Below are 18,876 nucleotides of genomic sequence, written 5' to 3'. Positions count from 1 at the left end.
TTAATGGGGTTTTTGATTTAGTGATTACTGTTGGCAAAAATGTCTTGTGTATCCTTATTGTGCTGAAAAGGCAGGTCAGACCAGAAAAAAACTATTCTTTTCTTGCTAGCATGAAAGCAAATGTTGTAAATGGCTCTGTGGCTGGAAGAAAAGTTCCAACATCTCAAAGTATTTGCAAATTGAAGCTCCCAGTTTAAGTTCCCTGACTAGATACCACACATAAATTTGAGCATGAAAGAGCTAACTAAATTATGTTTTTAGAATTCAGACCTCAGGTTTTGAGGTCTCTAAAACATGGGGTTTCCCTTTGTCTGTTGATGCCTTTGTTGGAACCTTTATCAAACATGAAACTCCACAATTTGCACATTGATTTGCATTCTTTACTCTGGATTCTGGTGGCTAAGACAGTAGTTTATAAAAGCAAATAATACTGAAATCCTTCTCAGCCACAAACTTCGCATCTGCTTTACAATTACACACACTCCCCTCCTCTCTCCCCCCTTTAATTTCAGTGACACAGAATTTATCAAGCCTTTGGTAAATTGCTCCAGTAGTTAATTACCTTCATTTATGAATCTGGACTTTTATCTTTATTCCCAAATGAGTCGCTAAAAACACAGTGAAGCACGATGTAAAGTAATTACTACTGTATTTATTGTTATTTATACTCCTGGTAGCCATTTTCTGTCCTGACCCAAAAAATTGTTGCAGATAAAACAAATGTCCTATGTATACTAAAATAATATATTTTGGAGCATTTTGTTCTTCGTGGTGATTTTCTTGATTTTACAGTTAGTTCTTTGTCTACCTGGCAGTGTTAGTATTTTCGCTTTGACTAAGTCATACTTCATTTATTTCTCAATTGTAAATTACAATAGGGAGATAGTAACTTTGTGAGACATTTAAGTACATAAGTTGATGTTGTAGTATTTGGCAGTTTTGTTATGGACTTTTTCTTAGCATGTGTCAGGACTAACAATTTTTTTATTAATTTATTTTATTTAATTTATTAATAGAAGTAAAAGCCTTGAAGACAACAGGATGAAAAGCCCCAAGTACCCTCATTTAATTTCTAATTTTACATAAGCACGCTTAGAGCTTAACTTCTTGCGTAGTTTTAACGATCGTGTAGTTTTCAATGATGTGTATGTGAAGTTTATATACAAATTGGGATGGCGGGAGCCGTGGTATTCTAAGAATCCTTCTCCCAGGATCAGAGGTATTCAGAAGGGTTCAGGCAGTTTGGAGGATGCAGAAGCAGCCCCTTGCCGCCTCTGCTGCGTGTTTGTTTGAAAGGGGAGCAAGGGGATTAGGGCTGGGCAGATTCTGAGGGGTTGAACAATACTACAGTGATTACTATCGGTGACCCCTGTAAATCCTAGCACTTGCCCGGCTTATTTGTTTTTTTTCATGCTGCTATGTTGGTGCTGCGCTAAAAGCTGCAGTTGTTAATTGCAGGGCTTGTGGTGCCAGGATGCTTTTTAACATAATTGGTGGATTTCATGCACAAACTTCTGTGAGGGGGAGTGGAATGAGGAAAGCAGGAAATCAGTGCCATCTGGCAACCTGCACAGACATGGAAACAGAATCTGCCACTGCTTGCAAAGAGCACTAGCGTTACTAGAGGTGTGATGAGAAACTGCAGGTTGCCATTGGGTTGTTCGTTTGAGAGAAGTTTGGGGTTTGGTTTGGATTTCTGTTTTCGTTGTGATAAGTCCCACTCAGTTTTCTTCTGTGCTTTCCTTAAGGAAATCATACCGTTTTCCATTAAAAAAAAAATCACCATCAAACTAGGTGCACAGGCTTACTGTTGTCAAACATTGCAGTGAGCTAATGTATTCTTAAGCTATTTCATTACTACTTTGCAAAAATAAGCTGGACTCCAGGCAATATTTCCAAGTTCAGGAGTGACAATAATGCAGAGGGAGACTGTACATCCAGACCCTGAGTAGCTGCGGGAAGTGAAAATTTGTAATTATAACCTTACTCATTGACGTAGTTGCATTTTAAGAGAATTTAAGCGCAGTTATGGCAGCTTTGGTCTTATATCAAACTGGGGAAGTTTTATTTTTATTTTTTAATTGGAAAAGAAATATTTGAGTATTTTAATGGCTATGCAAGCTTTATTCCTTTTCATAAGTAAACCGCTTTCTTTAAAAGGTAACTACTTGCAGCTCTCTGAACAAAGGAACTGTAATGTTATTAAACCTTCTCCCAGTTTTCCAGACATAGAGCTCTGGCTGTTATTGAAAGAGCAAGCCCACAGGCTCTTCCTTTAATGAGCTGCTTTGGATTGTATGTCCATAATTTATTAATGTAATTGCTTTATTATTACATTTGTATGGCTGAAAGGAAGCTGTCTCTAATGGACATAGAATTTCATGTAGTATCCTTATAAAAGATGCATTATTAGTTGGTGAGAAAAATACATGTTGTACTACTTCAGGCTTTGTTTAAAAGTACTGCTTTATTAGTTATTGTGTTTCACATGTAATTATTTCTAAATTTTACATGATAAGTTTTTTCAGATTAGAACTGATATGTATTTGAAATTGCAGTGTATAGGTAACGTATATAATTATGGCTTTGTTGCACGATGATTCTTAAACTGAAATGAAATCTGTTCCAATTTGCCTTGAGTATATCTGAAATAAGGAATGGAAATAACTTGTGTGTACTTTTAGTCTTTTAACCTTGGAATGCATTATGATCTAAAATTTATTTTTCTAAATGGATAAGTAGAAATCATACAAAAGAAAAGTAAACAAGATAGAGAAGCTTTTAGATGTAGTTTTAAGGTTTCTTCTTTCATAGAGGATTGTCACATGAAAATGTTTTTCCAGTTATTCTTGATTCAGTGTCCATTTGATTTCTTTACATATTTTTAATGTAAATTGTAATGCTGTTAAAGATATACTTACGTATACTGAACATAATCTGAAGAAAAAAGAAATTAGCAGTCTTCTTGTGGTGAGATTTGCAAAAGACAGGTATTGAAAGTACTATGTGTATTTGTTTACTCCATGTTTTTTTTAATGTTGAAGTAGTTTGAAAGATGTCACTGCTTTGTCATCAATAATGTGTCTAAGCCTACAGATGCCAGGATATTAAAAAAAAATTATCCCTTAATAAGGCAGAATGAAGGAATCTGTCCTCCTCTGTAAACCCATATGTTGGCTTACCTTTATGCAGAATATGTTGGTTTTAATTATGTTAAGAAATATAGCATCTGTTTCCTGCTTATGCTGCATAAATCTGTGACTTAACCTAGACGATTTTGACAGGTGCCAGTCAGTGGTCTAGGAGTGGAGGACAAGCCCCCTCATCTCCAAACTATGAAAACTCTCTACACTCCTTGGTAAGAGTTGCTGAAAGCAGCATAGTACTTCTTAAGAGTTGAAGGCTTGTTTTTGTATAAATCCTGCATATCATTAAAGGAAGCAGTAGGATAGCATTACAAATGAATTCTTTGCTAACAAATGGCCTGTTCAGTTGAACAATATAAGACGTGCAGGGTGTGTCTTTCACCATCTGTTCCTTGGGCATGAGGCTTCTGTGCTGAGGACAGCTGGTGCTAAAGCACTGTTATGAGATTCTGGTACCTTTTCACAAATCCATAGCTAATTCTTATCTAAAGTTCGGTCTGCAGAAGAGATAAAGACTTCATGCCTTCGCATTTACTTGTCCTTCCCCCACTCTCCTTGAAATGGTAATCCCTTCGGCTTGTTTTCATTACACTGTCATTAAAGTATTAGTGTATTTTATTATTATTATTATTATTGGGGAATGTTCATTTATTAACTAGTGAAACATTTTTCAGAAAAAAAAACAACAGGAGATAACCTACAGTATTGTAAACTATGATGGATTTGAAGATTCAGCGGAGGATTTAAGTTACTGACTAATTTCTTAAATTTCTGATACAGCATCGGGAAGAAAAGGGGAAAATTTTGAGGGAACACTGAGAGGTTTTAAATACCTGTTAATATTTCTAGTTTCCACAGATAATTTTTTTTCTGTCTAAGAAGAATAAATTTAAGCTAAATCAGTTCTCAGTATTTTTGCAATTAAATATAATTGATATGTACATCTTAGAATCCTAACACAACTGCAGTGTTAAATATTAGCCTTTTCTTATCTTGATATAATCAGATTTCTGTTGCATTAACTTGACTAACAATTTATTGCTGACATGCACATCAGCTGTTTCCTCACCTCTTTTTTGAATTAATCTTAACCTGTGCTTTGCTTCCTGTTCTGTCTTGACTTTGCCAGAAAAATCGAGTTGAACAGCAACTTCACGAGCATTTGCAAGATGCAATGTCCTTCTTAAAGGATGTCTGTGAGGTACTATTTCACTTTAGATGGTGCCTTTTTGTGTTTCAATTAATGCTTCCTTCGGATTCCCCATTAAAACGTAAATTAGTGCAGCATATGACCCATCTTTTGACTCCAGCATTCTGCTCTTTCAGTTTCTAGAGAGCTGCAATGTCAGAATCTGTTTTGCTTTGCTTTTTTTGGGTCTCTTTAAATAAAAGTAAATCTAAGACAGAGACCTATTCTGCAGTAACATATAGAACTTGGTTTTATTTCTGAGATATCTAATCTGTTTAAAGATCAGTTTTAGAAAAACAATAACTTTTGTCCAGTCTTTTTGTAATACAGCTTCTCAGAAAGCCACTGCCTCTCCTAATTGTTACCAATGTGGTGAAGCTGATTTTATGATCATTCTTTCTTGTCCTGTATTACACAGCTTGTTTTGTAGTACTTCCTTTTTTCTTGTTCATGCCATGTAATAGAAGCTAAGTAACATTAACCTTATAATAAGCTTCACTTTAAAAGCTGCCACCTATTTGTGGAATGAATGCTATCTCAAGCAAAATCTCCAGATACCTTTTCTTTTTTCTGTTTGTTTGTAGTGCTGGTAGATGCTTTTGAAGTCTTTTGATACTGCTTTTCATCTTCTATCTTTAATGTCTCCAAGGTAGAAACTGTTCCAGAGTAATGCATTTGCAGATTTATTCAGTAATGACTGTTGGTGTTCCTCTTCAATCCCAACAGCAGTCTCGAATGGAGGATCGCTTGGACAGACTCGATGATGCCATTCATGTACTACGAAATCATGCTGTGGGGCCTTCAACAAGTCTATCAGGTGGCCATGGAGACATACATAGCTTATTGGGACCATCCCACAACGGGCCAATTGGGAGCCTGAACTCAAATTATGGAGCGTCTAGCCTTGTAACAACCAACAGACAAGCATCAATGGTAAAGATGTTTTTAAACATGTATATAATTGTGCAGGGCAATTACAGCTGATGCTTTCAAGTTATCGTGGAGCCTGTTGAGTTAAAACTTTAATGTTAGATTAATATCTATCAAAAAAACTACTAGGGATTCTCATAGAGGAAAAGGTGGCAGGCAACCTGCACCTGCTATGGGTTTCCAATTAGAGGGTTGGGTGAGGGGTGGGCAGAAATGAGGGGGAGGAGAAAGATGGGAAAACTTAGACTTTGGCCTGGTCAGTGGCCCATAAAATCCTGCTGTGACCATATGCAGAAAGCTGAAACTTTCTGCTGAGAGCATTTCAGCTTATACATGCATTTTTTCCAGATGTGTAATAATTGGCAGAACAGTTTTCTCCTTGAAATGGTGAATAGGGAGATTGAATGGGAAAAGCAGTCAAGAAGGACTGAATTTCAAGTGTTCTGGTCTGGAAAAGCTGTTTATTGTAAATTGGAACTAGTCTTCAATAGCAGATGCTGGCAGAGGACTGGGAGGAAGCTGTTGGAATGTGGAACCATAGTGTGTGCAGGCTCAAAATTTAAACTTCTTTTTCTAAATGAAAAGGAGTTTGAGCACAGCTGTAGTGTAAGTAACAATGAAGAGGAAGCAACTTTTAGATTAATCCCTAAGAAGAGTTAAATAATTCAGTCCATCTCTTTTAGTTTCTTTAAAAATGTGAGCTATTCTGGAAAAATGTAGTTAATCTTTCCGTAGATCAGAAATATGTTAAAAGAGTTATATAGTAAATGAAATCTCTTTGTAGGTTTGCTTACTTACTTCCATTTTTCTTCCTTTTCATTCAGCCCTTCTCAGAATGCTTACTGGAAAAAAAGCTTTTTAAAAACATGCTTATTTTAGTGGTGCCATGTGTTTGCATGTTTACAGTGTAATTTTAAAGACCAGTTACACGCTGTGAAATTTTCTGTTATAAAACATATTCACAGCTGGGTACTGTGTGATCAAGGCAAAATTTCACCTATCATCAAAATAATTAGGTACCCCAATTGCTGAAGGGTTTGTATTCTATAAAACAGAATTAGTTCCAGGCTCTCCTATTCGCATGTCACACATCCATTTATATTAATTTCAGAACCACTGCAGTAAACATCAAAAAGAACTGGCTACTTTCTATATGCTGTGTGTGTTTGGGGACATTTGGGAAAGGAGGTACTTTCCAATGGCATATCCAGCTTCAGGTTTCTGTGCAAGTTCACAGTTGCTTTTAGTAATGAAGGAAGTGGTATGTAAATACTTTAGAATTTTTTTAGTGCTGCATCATAGTTAGTATTTAATGAATGCTATTAAAGGGAGAGTTTTTACAGTGTTCTGAAATTTAGTCATACAAAAGAAAACCTTTTTTTCATAGGTCATAATGGTGTGGGGTAAAATGAGTGACTGAAAATTGCAGTGACAAAATTGTTCTCTGGCCTCCTCACACTGCTGCTAAGTCAGATGCACATAATGCCCAAATGTACATAAATCTCTGCTTCTGTTTTAGACTAAGCTGTGATAATATTTTTATCAACTCAGTTTTGATTGAAATAGGTGACAGTAGGAAATGTCTCTCCAAAACAAATAAAGGCTCCTTGGCCTGCTGTAGTTTAATGTAGTTGTGTAATTTAAATGTAATGTAGACTTGATTTATCATGTAGTGATTGATCTGCAGTTTTGATTGAAGGATGCTTGCTGCGTGTCAGAAATATACTTATGTTAGGAAAATGGAAAAAATTGCTTTTGTATGTATCCTCACTGGGTGAAACAAACTTGCAGATCTGTTTTATCTTAAAATGTGAGTCAGCTGAAGAATTTCTTGGATTAACCTTAATTTTGTTACATCAGAAAAATTGGCTCCAACAGAAGGCATCCTGTTGTGGCCTTTCCCAGTCCCCAAAGAGCGCCCTTTGACATCATTTGCAATCACAGGATCCCAGCACGATTTAGGATGGAATCCTGAATTATGTACAGAGCGGAGGCTGGCACAGCTGGCTGTAGCGGTAACTGGTTTTATTAGTGACAACTGCATTGCAGTGATGCCCCAGAAGTATGAGGTGTAATTCTCCAAGTATTCAGTTCTCAATTCATTTCCAAGTACAGTTGTTCTAGTACTTGCTTTTCTTGAGATTGAAAATGTAGAAGAGCAAAAAATTTGACACATAAACAGACCTGTAGGAGATTTTGTTCAGAAATTAAATTCCTCTATATTTTAGAGTACATACCATGAAGTTTAAGAAAATACTTAGTATTGGCTAACAGAAATTTCAACGTCGATAAGCTTGTTTCCCTGTTTTTGTTTATTTGATGTGCATGTAGGGCTTTTCGGTCAAGAAGTGTTCAGTGGGATTTAGCAGTAAATGAAACTTCCTTGTTTGAGGGGGAGATATCTTTATACAAAACACTTTTGTTTTTTAGCAACAAGAAAAAATAGAAAAATAAATTTAATTTCCCTTGAAGAAGATGATCTTGGCAGAAGGAGCTAGGAAATGAGTAATTTAACTCCTTCTTATGTAATTAGTGTAACCAGACATGGTTTTATTTTAACATTTGCTTAATTTTTGAGCCAGATTTATTTTAAAACTCTAGTTGACTTCATTTCCTGTTCACTCTGAATGGTCTTGTTTTCTTTTTAGCTGGGCTGTCCATTAGACTTATTCAAATAGATTTTTAATATCTCAAACTCATCAAATATTTGCTAAGTGGCCTTTGAAGTTGATTTGTATTTTATTTCGTGTATTATTGGAAAGTTAAGTAGTAATACTCTTTTTTTCTTACTCAAGCTGCTTTTTATTTGTCATTGCAATACAGTGGAAAAAGAACAGCCTGAATTGATTAAAAATAAATAAATAAAGGGCCTGGAAACTCTGTTAAGGATGAAACTCAATCCTCAAGTTAGAGGGTTTTTTTCCAGGTACAACAGGAATCTGAGAAAATTGGTGCTCTCCCTCTGCCTGCCCCTATCTGCTGTAGCGTAAAGTCACAAAGGGAGAGTTCAGCTGCTTCACCCCCACCAGCCTCTGCTCGTGCCTCCAGTGCTCGTATTTCTCTGCAGATTGTGCTCGTACTGAACAACTTAGAGCTGCCCAAAGTGTAAAAACTTTGGTTCCAGAGCCCTTTTGCTTGTCTTCCTGGCATTTGATGTAGTTCAATTGACGTTTATGACCATGACTGATTCTTCTTACCAGTTCACAGAAGCTTTTATCACTAAGTTTAAAATCGGTAATCAAACAGAAGAACGAGCTGCAGAGCTGCTGTTAACAGGAGAAAGGATTTCATTTTGCCACGTCACTGAGTTCTCCTCCGTGCAGTAGTGTGTCATCAGTTGCTGTGTTCTGTCCAGTTTTTATTTAATTCTCCAAAACACTCAGTTTTCCGGTTTAGATCCCAAATCTTACTGCTTAAATCAACTGGAAGAAGTTGTGCACTTCTTAAATTTTTTGTCTGAGTTTCTGCAGGTTGTCTGATGTGCTGCAAGTCTTTCTTGACATGCATAAAAATAAACACAGCTCACCTAGTAAGTTACAACAACGTCTTGCCTACGGACTACTATTTTCCTCGAATTGTGACTTCCCCGACTGGAATACAACTTCGCTGGTTTGCTTTGAACCCTAAGTATGTGTTAGGCTGTCATTACATATAAAAAATAGACAGTGGTGGACCCCGAAGTGATCTAAGCATATTGCAGTGGGTGCGGTTTCTGTGCCGGTTGCTTCTCGGACTTTCCTAAACCGCTACAGCTTTGGCTGTATCGTGCGGGACGGGAACGCGGCTTCTCAGCGCGCCTTCCCCGCCGGGCCCGAGGGGTCGGGGCAGGGATTGCGGCAGAGGGACGGCGGGGATGAGGCCGGGCGAGCTGCGGTAAGGCCGCGATGACGCCCGGCTGCTCACTGCGGGCCGTGCCGGGGGTGGCGCCGCGGGCCGCAGCTGTATGCAAATGGCGGCGGGCCCGCACCTGGCGCTGCCGCCCGCGGCCCTGCTGCGCGGCGGGGGAGCGGCGGCAGGAGGCGGTCGCGGGGCCTCGGGCTGCCGCCGGCCCCTGCGCGCTGCCCCTCCGGCCGCGGGGCTCTCCTTCTGGCCGGCCTGAGGGGAGGAGAGCCCCGGGGCGGGGGGGGGGATTGTCTAGTACATCACAGATCGGAGATAAAAAAAAAAAAATTCACGTGGTGGTCAGTTTTGTAACGCTGTAGCTCTTAAGGTTCCCGTGTAAATCTCATTAATCTAAACTGTATGCTCTGAGTTTGTAAACCTCTTCCAAAGAACCGAGATGTGGGCTTGAATTCAGTTTTTATTTCTGATCTATTTTCTGCCTCTATCAGAATTGATTTGCTAATCTGTCACTTCTAGATTAGCTCTAGATTTGAGAGTTGCCAGGGTTCTGGCAGCTGTTAGGTTTGTGCACAGCTTTAAGAAATTTTTGCCCCCCCCCCCCCCCCCCAAGATGGGGGGGGGGGGGGGGGGAACTGCCCTCAAAGTGATTAATAGCTTGTAGCTTGAATAAAAGCACCCTCATGTGTTAGGACTTAAGCGTGACCAGAAGAACAAAATAAAACACAACCTGAAGGGCAGAACTAGCAAAAGGCTGGGTTTTGTAAGTTGCAGGGATTGTGAGTTCCGCCTTCCCCTTGGAAGGATTTTTCTCATAGGCTGGAAGAGTCAGGTCCTGCTCCTTACTCTGGTGAACTCAAGACACAAGAACTGGGAGGACCATATCCCTTAGAAATTCTCACAAACAAAGCTTATGGCAAAAAGGAAGATAAAACATACTTTAAAAAGCACAGATACCCTGCAGTATGCAAGGTTTTCCACAGAACTGCAGAATCTGTAGCAGCCCAGAATGACCTGATACGAGTTGTGGGTTGGCAGGGCTGGGAGGGGGTGTTCCCCCCCGTCCTTTCTTGTTCGTGTGCGTTAGCTTACAGGAACGAGTGTGTATTAAACAAAGGATAAACTTGCATAAGGGTATTTATCTCTCTCTGGGTAAAATCCATACTAAGACATGAAAGGTAAAAGCTGCATTAATTACTCAAGAGGGATTCAAAGCTCAGCAGTTTACTGGGATTGAAGGATTTATTGAAAAACAGTGGTTCTCATGTGTAACTCCAGGCAATAAACCTATTTAATTAAAGGCTTAATCTTCTAGTTGACACGTTTGCTACTGTTCCAATAAAAAGCTTCATCTGTAGCCAATTTTTGTAACTATACAAATAATAGTATCATCTTTGTTCTTTTTTTTAACTGTTTAATTGCATTATGTTGGTTATGTTATAAATATTTAAAGGACTTTTGTCTCTTTAGGAATCAAAAGCTTTAAATGGCCCATATTCGAATTTATTTAAATTCAGGCAGTTTATCTTTACCTCTTGCATTTTCAGACTAAAGAATAGTATTCTTTTAATAGATGTTTGCATTGATAACAGTATTCTGTATTGAGCAGCAGGGTTGTTGCTTTTTTTTTAAATAAATTAGCCTCTTCAAGCTATGTATTTGCGCTCACAGCTACATTATTACATAAGTATAATGTATTAAAGTTCTTGCAAGATTGAGATTTTTTTTTTTTTTTTACTATTTCTTCTCAATACTTCTTAAAAATTTAGTTGTGTTGTATTATGAAGGAAATTATGTATTACATGCAGGGGGTGGTAAGAATAGTTCATATGATAAGATTCAGTAATGGAACTAGACTCAACGTGTTTAGCTGAGGAAAGATATTAAAGTGAATAAAATAATATTTTGAAATTAGATGCATTTTTTCCTAATCCTGTTTTAGCAATCAGGAAGTGAGGAGATGTTTGTTTTTTTTTTTAAATGTGTGTGTCTATATTTAAGTGTGTGTGTGTGTGTGTATGTGTACATATATACACACACGTTCACAAGCAGTGAAAATTACTATTCCCTGTGATTTTCATTAAAGGATCAAAATTTTATGAGTACTACAGTTGATAGCCATAATAGCTTAAAGCAATCTAATGTTAATCAAATCTTATAATCAGGTATAAATCAAGAATAAAGTTCTGTAGTGATCTGTGGGATAATATTGAAAAAAATTGCTAGGTTGCTACATTATTCCAAACAGGTGTTGGTCACTGTTTGAAGCACAGCTTAATCCAATATGCTGTAATCAAGTGGTTTAGTGTAACAGCATCTTTCAACTAAATCTTTCCCTTACTGAGGTAGAACTTGAACTTTGGTCTCTAATCCAGCAAATACTTTGTCTTTTAAACTTCCATTTTGGACTGTTTCTTTGAATCACGTATTTAATTGAAATGTTTGCTTTGTTTTTCTTTAGGTTGGGACTCATCGGGAAGAAAGTGTCAGCCTCAACAGCAACCATTCAGTTCTTCCCAGTTCAGTTTCTGCTCAGAGCACAGAACTAAATCATAAAACACAAGAAAGCTACAGAGGTAACTTCCCAGCAGTATTAAATGCTCAGTGGTGTCAGTAATAATCTAGAGCCAGGGAGGCTGTAGATCTTGGTAAATGTGCATCAATACAGAAAGGGGATAGGAACATAAGTAGAGTTGAGAAATGAGAATTAACTTCAATTTTAAATCCTATAAACTACCGCTGTTAGGGATTCCTGCAAAAACTTGGAGGGCATCCCCGTGTTGGATTGGTCCCTGTATAGTTTCAGTAGAACGCTTTGCATTACGGCTGCCTTATAGCTTAACATGCCATAATGCCATTTGCAGTGTGGCAGCCATTTCCAAATCAGCCAGGGGGGTTGCAGAGTGAGCTGATGACTGATTTCAGTCCGGCCAATGAAAGGAAGTCTCTCCACACAACTGTTTACAGTTCACTCAATTTTTAGCCTAAAGAAGTAAGCTATAGGAAACAGAAGTCAGCTTATTCATTAACATGCTTGCTCCATTTAGGGATGTGTATTGCAGATTTGGCCTAGCCCCAAGCCTCTGTCAGTGCAGCTATGCCCTTAGATTTGCAGCCCAGACCCGAGGTGCAAATTTTCTTACTTTGCAGAATGACCTTCTGTATTTTACAGTGTCTTTCTCTGGTCAAGCTATTCTTGACTATTAGAATTCCTTTACAACCTCACAACACATGTCCAAGTACAGCAGTGTTACCAGGATCTCTCTTTTATTTTTGTTACCAGAGCATGGTTCCTTGTATTGGCTTCCCAAACTTGCTGTGTTCTGGCCTGCCATCTGCAATATCTGCTTGAGGTTCTGTTACAGGGAGAAATATTCCACTCCTCTGATAGTCACACTGATCTGTTTGCTTGCAGCGTTGTCAGGCGGCTTGCAGAGCCAGTCTGTGGCTATAGGTCCAGCAGAAATCAAGTCTGAACATAAGGAGAAGGATGAAAATATACATGAACCCCCCTCATCGGATGACATGAAATCAGATGATGAGTCCTCCCAGAAGGATATCAAGGTTTCATCTAGAGGCAGAACAAGGTGGGTCATTGACATGAGCTACTGAATTTGTGCTTAATTAACGCTCTGTGTAAGTTGTAGATTGTCTTTAATAAGTTTATTTCAAAGCTTTTGCATTACCTCTGTGCATATGAAATATAAAGACAGATAGCTTACAGTATCTATTTGAATAGATCTTTTTTTTCCAGGAAAATCACCTGAAAATTATGCATTCCATTGTGTAAGTGCCTTACCTATAGTTTGCCTATAGAAATAATTAGCATAAAAGATTGAGACAGTCCTGTCCAGTGTATAGGATGGAAGTGTCCAAGACATGTAATCCCTGTACCTAGGCTAGGGCTCCTCTTCTAAATGGGAGCCAGTAGTTGTGGAGAACTGTGGCCTGATAAACAGTGGACTGGGGTGAATATGATATGTACATACAATTTTAGAACTTTTTTTCCCTTCTCAAACCACAGACCAAAAAAACTGGAACTCACACCAGGTAAGATGCTTCTGGATCTGCCTGATAGGCCTGACACAAGCATTGAAATTTGAAATAACAATAAACAATCTGAACCTTGCAACCACAGGCAGTGGAGTCTATACCATCACAGCTGCTTAATGACATTTTAGTATATTAATTTTAGTGGAGTAGAGGCTTTGTAGCAGTTTTGGACTTAAATGAACAGTCCTATATGTGGGGGGGAAAAAAGCTACACAACTTAGTATAATAATTTTAAGTGAAATGAAAAAAATCTAAATATAACTGTTCAGCCCTACCTTGTACATTATAAGAAAGAAAAGTTTTCAAACTGACCAGGTAGATCTTTAACAAAATTGTTTTTAAATAAGCGCATTAAATTGAAAACTACTTGAATACCTTTTTGTATAAGCTAATATATTGGAAACCAGCAAAAGCTATTGGTTGAAAATGATTTTTTCTTCACCTGAAAAGATGGCTGAGTATCTCTAACTATTTGAACATGTGTCGGTAATTGAATAAAGCAGTAGTTAGGGTATTTCTTTTGCTTCAAGGGGACAGCACATTCCCTGTACTTTCCTAGAAGCGTTTACCATCTGTAGACAATATTGTGTGGATATTCTTCAGGCAGAAGCCATTGAACGTTTATTTTCTGGAAATTACAGGAATGGCAAGAATTACTTTGAATACTTAAGCATTAATTTCTAGCATTTTTTTTGCTTATTTATATGTCAATATACAATAGAGTAAATGGGAAGAAGTTTTAATTTCATCAGCTGAGAATTTTGAACTAGCAGAGTGACTTGTTTGAAGTAAAAGTGAAATTTCAATATACTTCTATTTACACTTTCTTGCAGCAGTACTAATGAAGATGAGGATTTAAACCCAGAGCAGAAAATAGAAAGAGAAAAGGAGAGGAGAATGGCAAATAACGCTAGAGAGCGTTTGCGTGTACGAGATATTAACGAGGCATTTAAAGAACTTGGCCGAATGTGTCAGCTTCATCTGAAGAGTGAAAAACCACAGACAAAACTGCTTATTCTTCACCAGGCTGTGGCAGTCATCCTCAGTCTAGAGCAACAAGTGAGAGGTTAGTAGCCTGTCATTGCACTGTGGCAATTTGCGGGGTGGCTTTGTTCATGGAACAGTGTTGGTCTCTTGTAATCTGCACAACTCAATGCAAATCACTAAAGGCATGTTAGCTGTTCTGTAACTATGTTGGAAGTTCTTTAGGAAAAGCAGGGAATTGCTTTTAATGAGAAGAAAGGAAGGATGGGAGTGTTAGGTTTATACTTTTTTTGTGTGTATTTTCCTAGCCATTTTGCTATCCAAGTTTTCTAGGCAAATCAGTTAATTAAAACATTGACACGACTTGCTTTAAATTGTAAAAAGTGCTTATTTAGTAGTACAGAAACTTTATCAAAAATAAGTGATCTGATTTAAGATGAACCCCATGCAACTGAAATTTAAAAATGCGGCGAATTCAACTGCATTTACTTAGCTTTTTGCATTGAGCATAGTTTGGGGAGGAGACCTGCAGCTACTTGAATTGAGTAGCGGTTGGTTTTGCATGTATTTTCTTTCCCTGATCCCTTTTGATTTTTCCAGGGAAGAAATAGGCTTATCAATAGTTGCAGAAGGAAGAATTCTTTTCGCAGTTTACTTTCTTTAAAGAAAAATGCTTCCTCTGGGAATCACGTTTAGATCTTCAACTGTTCCATTTTCATTTGTTGGTGAAGCTACTGATGACTTTTAATCTCACTTAATGACAGAGGTGTTAAAATTGAGACACCTCTGTCCCTCAGGTAGCTGTCACTGAAACTGGTGGAGCATTCTTTTACTTTGCTCCCTTGGACTATTGAATAACTGTCTTCCTTTGGTACTTCACTGATGTAAGCGCATCAAGAACTCGAATTCTTTCAGATGTGGATGATGCCAGTGGTCAGTTGCTTCATGTGCTACATCTTTGAATCACTGATGTCACTGAAGGATGTCAGTGTTTTATTTTTATGTACGTTACTTTCATTTCCAAATTTGTGGCTTGCTGTAGGTAAAAGCAATTGTTTAGTCTATTGGAAGCTACAGAGTATTCTAATGCAAGCTTAGCTACTTCATGGTAAGGATGAGACGCAAAGGGTTTTCAGGCAGAGTTGTACTGACGGAACTGTTAATAAAACACGCTGTCTCCAGTCAGAGTTCTTGCATGGTATATGCAGAAACTGTGATTATGCTGCAGATGAATGAGATTAAAGTTACCAGAGCTTTGTGTGGCACCAGCTAGTCTTGGCATCTCTGAGACTTCGACCTTGGGATTTTTTTGGTCTGAAAATCCTTGCATTTCTCTGGAAGATAAGATTGACTTTTATGAAGAAGTCGGAAGAACATCAATGAAGCATGTTTTAAGGACTAAAAAACATCAGGTCCATCTCCCTACTCTTACAGGCCATGCAAACCATACAAAGCTCTGCATTAAAATTAATGAGACCACTTTTGCCTTGGTTGCTTCCATACCTTATGCCTGTATTAGAAATCTTTTCCTAAATGTAATGGCAGTTAATTTGGACTTACTTTATAGACAGTTTAAATCAAGATTTTTCCCTTCCTTATGTTTACATCTCACCTTGTACTTTACTGTCTGTGCATTTGAAGAAGACTGTCACAAGCACACCGTGCCTCTTGTGAGAGACTGCATTCCTTATTTTCTCTCGTCTTTCTTTGCACCTGTTCCAAGCTCAATTAAGTATCCTAAAACTGAGTGACCAGAGCTTTGTGTGGTATCCAGAGCTTTTGCCAGTGCATTATATAATAGCATAAACAATTTCCTCTCTCTGCTGGTAAAGCATCTTCTCATTTTGTGATTAGTGCTATTCAAAATGAAACATTTCAGATGTTAAGCTTTAACTGTAGGCTAGCATTTTTATCTCCGTTTCCTAAATCACTGTAAATTAACTTCCTTTCAAAGTTTCCATATAATGACATCATCTTTAAAACTTAAAGGCCAGCCACATTTAAACTAAGAAAACTGTAGTTCAGAAAAGTTACTTTTTTTTTTTTTTCCAGCAGACTCTTTGTGAGTGATCATCCTTAGGAATTCCAGTAGGAGGCTGTTGATAATGGTTTGAGTGGAAGTACAATTAGCAAGTCTGTGCAAAATTGCCTCTGTCAGATTAGCTAGAGGAACATCCTGTAAGATGAACAGGGTTCAGCAGACTGCAGTTATTAGTGGGGCATCAGTGCTATAGAAGGGAAGGGCTAAGAGTTCCGGTACTGAGCTCCTGCTGTCTGCTCTGTTTTGGCAGTTTCTTTACAGTTAAAAACATACTCGCAATCTTAAACTGCAAAACACAATTCACTGATAACAAGAAAAATACCTCAAAATGCTGATTAAATTCAATATGCACTGAGGAGAAAAATCACTTATTTCAATTGACGGAATATATTACATCTTTGTGTGTCTTTCTGGCCACTGAGATTTGTCTGTTGTCTTTTGATTCATGAAAAGCCATTTTGAAGGACAAACTTAGGTGACTTAGAAGCTGTAAATTACTTGAAAACTAGATTCAAATCTACATCTATGAAGCTAACTGGGGAAGTAGAAACATACTGATGGAAATATTTTGATAGTTAGTCCACAGCTGGCTATTACAAAGTAGTGGCTTTATAATGTGAGAGGAAATAAGGTTTAAAAAAAAAACTTTTTGCTCTGTATGACTGAATTGGAAGAATATAATGGATAACCAAGATGGGCGGTGGATGTAGAGAATTAAGTGACTTCAGAAATTCTGCCTTCTCTAATGAGCTAATACTTAAGGTGAAGAAAGAAGCATTAACATTACTAAAAGCAGGGTGATGTCAGAAGGGTTGGTATGACTTCAACATAAAATGCAAAAATGTGTTTTATTTCGTTGTAAATTGCAGACTTTTTTTCTCAGCTTGTACTTCTAGCTACTTTGCGTAACAAGGGAGGCAATTTTTTGTTCTTCAGTATTTTTGAAGGCAGGTAGTAAGTTGTGTGTTTTGTTGTTGTGTTTATTATTATTATTATTTGTTTGTTTTAAAATACTAATCTATGAGTTGGACTTCCAGTAGGGCTTGTCTGCAGCTTTAGGCACCTGGGCTTTAACACAGGGCTGTAAGTACTCAGGAAAGGGAAGCTGCAGTGCTATTTTTACTGCAGTGATTAATGTGTTGATACTCCCTTCGGTATCAGCATACAGGATGTTAAGAATCATTTTTCTGTTACAGAGAGAAACCTAAATCCTAAAGCAGCCTGCCTTAAGAGAAGGGAAGAAGAAAAAGTTTCTGCCGTATCGGCAGAGCCGCCAACACCACACCCAGGAAGCCACCCTGGCCTGAGTGAAACTACCAACCCTATGGGTCATATGTGAACACCAGCCAGGTATGTCTCGTCTAGAGCAGGGTGGCTCTGGTAACATTTGTTCTGTTTGTTGCTTTTTATTGGCTAAAATTTGGAAGATCTAGATATGTTTATTCTCAGCTACTGAGCTGTCATTAGTACAAACTTCTTGCTAAATACTTCCCTATTTCTGAGCATGAGCAGAAGCGTGCAGATTTATGTAGTTTTATAATAAAACAAACCCAGGAAATTGTGAAATTCTCTCCATTTGCATCTGTTTTTACTGATGATTATGTCTCTTGGCTCAGGTGGCCTGCTTGGCATGATATCAGAGGAATAGATAACAGCCTGCTAGATAAGCCAAGAATAACAGAGATGAATTATACATCTTGAAGTGGTCTAAATATCACCTCAGTTCATTTAAAAATCCGTGCATTGTGTCCCAGGGCTGGTAGAAGCAGTTGGAGGTACTTCTCATCTGAGAGAGGTTTGCTGTCTGGCTTAGGGCCAGTCATTTTCACTCCTATCACTTGCTCAACAGAGATGGCGAACTACCTTAGCTATCTCCACTAATACAGATCGTGAATTAAGATTTAAAAAGCAATTCTAGCAGCTTTGCAAGACAAAACAGTGTTTCCAAATGCTCCAAATAGTTCAGTATGAGATGGTTCATTTAAAACAGGCTGGTGGGGAGGCCTTACAGGAATGAGTCTTCTCCTTCTGAAATTGTTGATTTGGGTTTTATTATGCAGTGTTTATCTTTCTTTGTTAAGTGGGAAAAATTTGTCTTTAACAAGAAAAAATGCTAGATATTCTATGTTTTTAAAACAGTAGTGCTGTTGCCACTTTCAAAAGTTATCTATACAGATCTGGTTCAGTGCTGTTTGATGGCCTGATTTTCATCTAAAATCATCTGAAAATTTTATGCTTTGGGAGGGCGCTTCTGTTGTTGTTTATATAGACAGTTTCATTTCTATTTTAGCTTAAGGTAAGAGTATCTTGCCAGAATGTATCCCATGGAAGTGTATTATTTCCTGGTGTTCTTTACAAAGCAACAGAATGGCATTTAAATCGAGCCTTATTTGAGTTAGTACTTCCCCCATTTTCTTACAGGCAGCTTCTTTCTTCATCAGCTAAATGGATTTATTTATTTATTTGTCTATTTTTAAGGAAAATAAGGTGATATGAATTGCTTTAATTTTGTTTGTTTGTTTTTTTCATACCAGAGCAAAAGGCTGTTTTTGATTTGTTAGATAATTCTTGATTTACAGATTTTGTATTTTGTTTCAAGTGAATCTTGCCATATTTCAAAAGTTTATCTTTGCTTTCATATTAAGGCACTTTCAAAAACACAGCACTATGAAATAGCAATAATTTTGCAAGAT

At 37.7% G+C, this 18,876-nt stretch overlaps 1 protein-coding gene across 18 annotated transcripts in view; it reads left to right on the top strand.

Moving 5' to 3' along the window:
- TCF12 (transcription factor 12) overlaps positions 1-18,876 on the top strand; it is a 165,292-nt gene that overhangs the window by 143,336 nt on the left and 3,080 nt on the right. For 9 of the 18 annotated variants that reach the window (XM_083851151.1, XM_083851138.1, XM_083851150.1 and 6 more), the window contains 7 exons: positions 3,285-3,358; positions 4,276-4,347; positions 5,062-5,268; positions 11,567-11,681; positions 12,521-12,692; positions 13,992-14,224; positions 17,380-17,533. In XM_083851151.1, coding sequence (XP_083707277.1) covers positions 3,285-3,358; positions 4,276-4,347; positions 5,062-5,268; positions 11,567-11,681; positions 12,521-12,692; positions 13,992-14,224; positions 17,380-17,522 — 1,016 coding nt within the window. In that variant the 3' untranslated portion in view covers positions 17,523-17,533. The remainder of the gene's footprint in view (positions 1-3,284; positions 3,359-4,275; positions 4,348-5,061; positions 5,269-11,566; positions 11,682-12,520; positions 12,693-13,991; positions 14,225-17,379; positions 17,534-18,876) is intronic. The other 9 variants (XM_083851146.1, XM_083851152.1, XM_083851145.1 and 6 more) reach the window with 5 other exon arrangements.

The sequence above is a fragment of the Anser anser genome (assembly GCF_964211835.1).
Source record: "Anser anser genome assembly, chromosome: 10".
Classification (NCBI taxonomy): Eukaryota; Metazoa; Chordata; class Aves; order Anseriformes; family Anatidae; genus Anser; species Anser anser.
Note: the sequence above shows the minus strand (reverse complement) of the source record. Positions and strands in the feature narration are given on the sequence as shown.